The sequence below is a fragment of the Zosterops lateralis genome (assembly GCF_965231275.1).
Source record: "Zosterops lateralis genome assembly, chromosome: 7".
In the NCBI taxonomy this organism is placed as follows: domain Eukaryota; kingdom Metazoa; phylum Chordata; class Aves; order Passeriformes; family Zosteropidae; genus Zosterops; species Zosterops lateralis.
The window spans coordinates 633,808-640,632 of NC_139767.1; the positions used below are offsets into that span (position 1 = coordinate 633,808).

At 43.9% G+C, this 6,825-nt stretch overlaps 1 protein-coding gene across 6 annotated transcripts in view; it reads left to right on the top strand.

Annotated features, from left to right (window-relative positions):
* HDAC4 (histone deacetylase 4) overlaps positions 1-4,512 on the top strand; it is a 172,319-nt gene extending 167,807 nt beyond the window's left edge. For all 6 annotated transcript variants that reach the window (XM_083865588.1, XM_083865586.1, XM_083865590.1 and 3 more), the window contains 2 exons: positions 797-938; positions 1,391-4,512. In XM_083865588.1, the coding sequence (XP_083721714.1) occupies positions 797-938; positions 1,391-1,430 (182 nt within the window). In that variant the 3' untranslated portion in view covers positions 1,431-4,512. The remainder of the gene's footprint in view (positions 1-796; positions 939-1,390) is intronic.
* The last annotated feature ends 2,313 nt before the right edge of the window (positions 4,513-6,825 follow it).

A 6,825-nucleotide genomic window follows, 5' to 3' on the forward strand; every position in this document is an offset into this window, starting at 1 on the left:
GCTCTGAAATCTCTGTAGAGGATAGACTGTCCTGCCCTTAGAAAGGGCTCTTACTTCTTCAAAAGCAATAAAGTATATCTGGATAACAGAAGTCTTGTTGGGTGTTGTGGCATCCATTAATTAGGAGCAGATAGGCATGGAAGTGAAGCAGGCTCTCAGGCACAAGGTGGGATTCTTGGGATGTCCTGTGGAGGGCCAGGAGTTGGACTCGATGATTCCTCTAGGTCCCTTCCAAGGATATTCTATGACTTTTGCTGGCAGTTGTTGGTATTTTAGGTTTATTTAGCCAAGAAGTTTAAAATCATTGCATTGAACTTTGCCTGGAGAAATTTTTGGAATCCTTTCCTCTGGAGCCTTCCCTGTGCTCTTCCCAATGCAAAAGGATGTCCAACTGCCAATATTAAAAATACATTGGAGGTTGAACCTTGGACTTGGTGATCTTGGAGGTCTTTTCCAAGTTTAGTGGCTCTAAATAGACCTTGGACTTCTTTAGTCTTCAGGAATTTGCCCACTGAAAGCACGTGGCAGTCAGCAGCTGGATCCAGACCTGGACTCCATCCTTCTCTCTCCTGCATTTTTTGATAGAGAGACATTTCCAGGCGCACTTGTCCTTAGGTCTAGAAGTTTCTGAGGGATTCAAAGTGGAAAAGGAATTATTTTTTGAACACCTAAGGGCCTTAAAGTGAGAGTATGAATCAGATGAGTGTTCCATGGGCAGTTCTGAGCTGGTGGCCAAGTTTGGGAAGGCAGCAGCTGGAATGATGCCCTGATGGGCCTGTTGTCACCTCTCCTCCAGGCAAGTACTGGCATTCCCTCCAGCGTTTCGCCTCCACGGTGGGATATTCCCTGGTGGAGGCCCAGAAGTGTGAGAACGAGGAGGCGGAGACAGTGACGGCCATGGCGTCGCTGTCGGTGGGCGTGAAGCCAGCAGAGAAGAGGTCAGTGGTTTCCCATGACATTTCCAGGTCTGCCCAAGCAGGGGAGGAGCAGCCTTCCAGGTTAATCCTCTCCTTTCAGCCACGGCTGCTGTGTTCCACACTTCCCCTCTCCTCTGTGGGTTCCCAAAAGACCTCCCAGGCTGCAGGAGAGCAGCAGAGCTATGAGCTCTGTGGTGCACCCTGTACCTGAGCCTTCTGCTCCAAGCATGATTTTGGGCTGCAAAAAAGAACTTATTTTGCTGGGGGTAATGTTAATGTTGCCCAAGTGAGATTGTCCAAAAGCCCTTCTTCATGGCAAGTTTTAATTCCAGGTGATCCCAGCTGGCTGGGTGGGAAGGCGATGGGAACATAAGGAGTGAGACTTGTCACCACAAATTGTCAAACTGTCATTCCCAACCCTCTTTTCTCTCTCCACTCCCTCTCCCACCCTGCCTGGCTGCACAATCCCTCAGACCTGAGGACGAACCCATGGAAGAGGAGCCTCCCCTGTAGCACCCACCTTCAAGCTGGAGTTCTCCTGTCTGTCTTCGTCTTGAAGCTCTGCCAAGAAGCTTTCTCTTGTTACTCCTGCGTCCTGTTACGGTTGTTTCCTGAACACGGAAGGACAGCCAGGTGTAAAGCAAAGCAAGCGACACAAAAAACCAAATCTCTCCGCAACTTTGAGTCTCTTTTTGCCGAAAAAAAATGCTGGTGAAGAGCAGCAAAGGACTGACACATTGGGCACTCTTCCTCTGGTCCTCACCGGGAGCGGAAAGAGGAACGATGCCCAGGAAGTCTTTGGCAGAGTTGCCAAACAAAAGAACAAAAACAAAAGAATAATAAAGAAATCAAAGATTCAACAACACAAATCAAACAAACCTTAACATAAAACTGGTGCTTACAAAGTTGATTACCCACAACTGAGCAATCTCCGCTTGAACCACTCAACCCATTGTGTACTTTCATTTCTTGAATATTTGGAAATAGCTCTTGCCTGCCTGTGAGTCAACAACAACTCTTGTCGGAACGGGAACATTGGGAGATGATGCTGAATTTTTAACAGGGAGGGACAGGGAATGAGGGACTCATCTGACACCTAAAGGAAAGGGAAGCAGAAGGGGGGGAATGGTAGCCCAGATGGAGTCGGCTTTATTGTCTCCAAAGCCATCTGAAGATGAGTTTGTGCCTTTTTTTTTTAATTGATGGATTTGGTGCAGCTGGATTTTCTGAAGTTTGAGGAACATTGCCTTAAGTAAAAATTAATTAAAAAAAACAAAACACACACACAAAACAAAAAACCACCACCAACAACAAAAAAAAACCCACAAAGAACACAGCAGTTCCTGAATATTTTTCCTCTGGTTGGGAAAGCCAAGGACTGCCATCAGGAAGGAAGACTTTTTGGCTTGTGCTGGCATGATGGTGGGAAGCAGGCATCAGCTGAACAGAGTGTCTCCAAAAACTGTCAGCAAGTTCAGATTTGTTTTGTTTTCTTTCATTGCTGTTTCAGAGAAAAAAAAAAGGAAAAAAAGAAAAAAAAAGGAAAAAAAATTAAGGTAGTTGCCAAAAAAGTGGCAAATACTGTTGGGTCTTTGAAATTCAGCCATTTTTAACAACCAATTTTCAAATGTTTTCTCTCTCTTCTACCTTATCTAGTAATTGAACTTATCAATTTGATTGTCGAAGCATGTATTAGACACAAATGCAGGTTTTAAGACTGGAATGCTTTTTATTAAAAGCAACTAGCATGAGATATTGCTTAAATTGTTAGGTATAAATATATATATGTGTATAATGTATATTCCAAATGTATTACAAGCTTAGAAACTGGATTCCTATGAATTATCGAGAAAAATATTTATGATGCATTTATAGAAAAACAAAAAAAATATATGTAATAAATGCATACTCTAACAGTAGCCATTGGAAGCTCCCTAGGGACAGATTTGGGAATTGGAACATCAAAGGTGCTTTTGGAAAAGGATCCAGGTTGAAACTCGAGGACTTTCAGGTGACAGGTTGGGAAGTTTTTCAGAAAGCCAACACTTTAGCCACTGGGCAACTACCCTAAACATTTGTATTTTAATTTAAGGTTTTTAGTTGTGATCCTTTTCTAACAAAAACAAAAAAAAAATAGAGTTTTTTATAGCAAAGATGCTGAATTTACTGTTAATTTTTATATGGATATTTCCCAAAACCCTCCAGAAGCCTTGTTTGTGTGACTCTGACATTTCTTTTCCATTTGGCAGGTTTCCTTTCCGAACGGCAATAGCATCTAAACCTTTCTCTTCCTCCCTCTTTTCTTGCTTATAATACATGGATTTTCCTTTTCTTTTTTTTATTTTTTTAAATTAGATTTTTAAATTATTATTTTCTGTATTGTTTTCTCTCTTTTTCCTCAACTCTTTTGTACAGTGAGCAGCTTTCTGCAGGTGTAAGGAACTGTGGGCAGATTGACAGAGTTTGTTTTTTTCTGGGAAGGGCACGTTTTACCGAGGAAGAGGAGGATGAGGGACTGCGATGGGCTCTTTTGTTGTACTGATTCCGCCAACTGTATATTTCCTCAGCTCTCTTGTAGTAGCTATGTAAAGAAAATAAGGAATTTTCTTAACCTGGTAGCGTTCAGTGGGCGATGCCTTTGTCTGGCCTGTGGCTCCTGGCACTGCCTGCCCTCGGGAAGGCTCCTTGGACACTCCGGCACCGCCGGCATTTTCTCTCCGCCAGACATGCCCGCAAACTCCCCACCTCCTCTCTCCATCTTTTTGTCCCCTCTTCTTCTTCTTCCAAGCGCTGGGAGGGGTTTTTGGAGGCTTTTTTTTCGCCCCCCACCCCAAGGCAGTCACTGCCTCCCAGGAATGCCAGGTGGGAGAGGCCGCAAGCCCTGCCATGGAGAGCAGAACGTCTTTGTGGAGACGGTGCTCCCCGTGTGCCTTCCTCCAGCAGTGTAGGACAGCACTTTCCTCATCCCAGCACAGCTTCTCCTTAACCACCGTTCCTTCTTTTATCCTGTTCCCACGGTGACTGGCAGGGTTGCTTCCAGTAACTTCTCTTCTTTCCAGTTCTCGAAGCAGCTGCTTTTATTCCGTTCAGGACTCACTCATGGGAGGAATCAAGAGTGTGACCCCACGCTGGAGGCTTTTGTTTCCTTCCTCAATATTCTAGTGCAGTTTCAAAACCAGACACTACAGTATTTGAGTTGTGCAAACCCAAGTACGTCCTAAAACCCCAAAAAACTCCATTGGCAAGGACTGTCCTCAGCATATCCTAAAAATCTCCCCATGTGAGAGCGCCATGTACCTGGGGATGTTGTTGTTTGGGATTTTCTTCCATCCAACCACGCTGCTGCTGTGATCTCAAATCCATCTGACTGCCGAATTTGGTGACTGATGTGGGGTTTTGCTCCTTGTGCCATGGGCAGTGCCCATGTTTACACCTCCCTTTGTATTGTCAGCTCTTCCTCGGAAGGTTTTTGACATTTCTCCTCCCGGTGATGGCAAAGCTTTTTCCTTCCTTTTTGCGTTCCTGGGAGCTGCTGGCTGACCATGCTGAGCTGGTTACTTTGAAAAATCCAGAGGAGCTTGTTGGGATCCTCTCTCCTCTCTCCTCTCCTCTCTCCTCTCCTCTCTCCTCTCCTCTCTCCTCTCCTCTCCCTCTCCTCTCCCTCTCCTCTCCCTCTCCCTCTCCCTCTCCCTCTCCCTCTCCCTCTCCCTCTCCCTCTCCCTCTCCCTCTCCCTCTCCCTCTCCCTCTCCCTCTCCCTCTCCTCTCCTCTCCTCTCCTCTCCTCTCCTCTCCCCTCCCCTCCCCTCTCCCTCTCCCTCTCCCTCTCCCTCTCCCTCTCCTCTCCCTCTCCCTCTCCCTCTCCCTCTCCCTCTCCTCTCCTCTCCTCTCCTCTCCTCTCCTCTCCTCTCCTCTCCTCTCCTCTCCTCTCCTCTCCTCTCCTCTCCTCTCCTCTCCTCTCCTCTCCTCTCCTCTCCTCTCCTCTCCTCTCCTCTCCTCTCCTCTCCTCTTTCCTTCCTTCCTTCCTTCCTCCCTCCCCTCAGCTTTTTGCCGGGACAGGAAGATTTTCCTGGGACGACAGAGCTCATCTCCTCCAAACTCCTGGCGATGCGGGTTTGTTTAGCAGCATCCCCCTTTTCCCTGGGAATGCTCTTCCCTGGGTTGTTACTTTCCCTGGGGATGCTCTTCCCCAGGGATGCTTTCCGGGGCCAGTGCAGGCACAGAGAGAGGGGAAGGAGCCCTCGTTTTGAGGCTCTCCAGGGGGACTTTTCACCTTTTTGAGCCATTAAGCTTCTTCATTTCAGATGACTTTGCCATGGGGCGGCCGTGCCAGCGGGGTGGGAGCCTGGGATGCTCCCGCATGCCAACACGTGCTGCCCAGGGCATCGTTTGTACCTGCATGGGAAGAAAAGAAACATCTTTCAATCCTCTTTACAGTGAAGTGAGGCCCAGTTTGCAGTACACAAGTAACCTTTGGGGTTTTTTTGTTTGTTTGTTTGTTGTTTTTGTTTTTTGGTGGGGGTTTTTTGTTGTTTTGTTTTGGGGTTTTTTGGGTTTTTTTGTTTTTGTTTTTTTACTTTCAATACAAAACATTCCTTTTTTTTATTAGTCATGGTCATGTATTCATTCCATTCTTCCTTTTGTAAACTTTTTTGGGCCCACCTTCTTTTACGGGCATTGATATATATAAATATATATATAAATATATATGAATATATTTTTTTAAGTTTCCTACACCTTGAGGTTGCATGGTCTGTAAGGTTGGCATGTCTTTATATTGTATACAGATTTTGCACGCCAAACTTGGCAGCTTTGAAAATGATAACGAGAAGAAAAACAAACAAACAAAAAAAGAGGTGGTTTGGGGGTTCTTTGGGTTGGTTTTAGTTTTGTTTTGTTTTTATATTGGGGCTTTTTTTTCCTCTCGTGGCATTTGCAGAGACTAAAGGTTGGGATGTTGTCACACAGACTCACTCACCCACACAGCTACACACCAAGGAAGCAGAGTGGATTTCTTTTTTCTTTTTATTTTTTTTTTTTAATCTTACTGAACTTAATAAGAAATTTTGTTTTTTATTGTTAAAAAGAGTAAATAAATAAAAAAAGGACTACTTAAACATTTCTCATTTTAAGAAAAAAAGAAAAAAACATGAGACGTTTATCTAGCACTTGTGACTTAACCAATAATAAGAGTTTATTGTATTTATGTGGAAACAGTGTTTTTAGGGAAACTATGCCGAACACACCAAGTAAACTGCCTGTGTCATTATTATTATTATTATTATTGTTATTATTATTATTTTCCCTTGGGTTGGTGTTTTTGCTTTGATTTCTCAAAGGCTGGGTGGGGAGGTTGGATGCAACCCTTGTGTCAACACACGGAATTGTTCATTCCGAGGAGCCAGACGGATGGATGGATGGATGGATGGATGGATGAGGAGGACTTTAAAGAGTTAACTCTTCAGCACAGCTGCGTTAACTTTTTTAAGAAATTACTTTTACATGATGTATTATTGCTCGGTTTCACTTTAAGCAGTTGTGTACTGTGCAACACTGTGGTTTAAAAACAAGACTTTACAGCAAAAGGCAAAATGTGTTTCTTCATTGTCATGAAGTTGGGCTCATTCTCAGCTCATCTTCACTTTGTCTTTGATATTGATGATGAAAAAAAAAAAAGTATCCTATTGAAAGAAAATAAATTAACACTTTTTCTGTGCTCCATAGTGGAGGCGCTATTTTCCAATTTATGAGGATGACAAACTTATATATATAATATATATATATATATATATAAAAGTGGGGGCGGGGAGGGGGGAGAAGGGGTTGAAACATTATTCACCCAAGAGCTTATTACAGATATGTAGTATCAAAAGTTGTAACTATATTATATTCTACTTTATACTTATACATG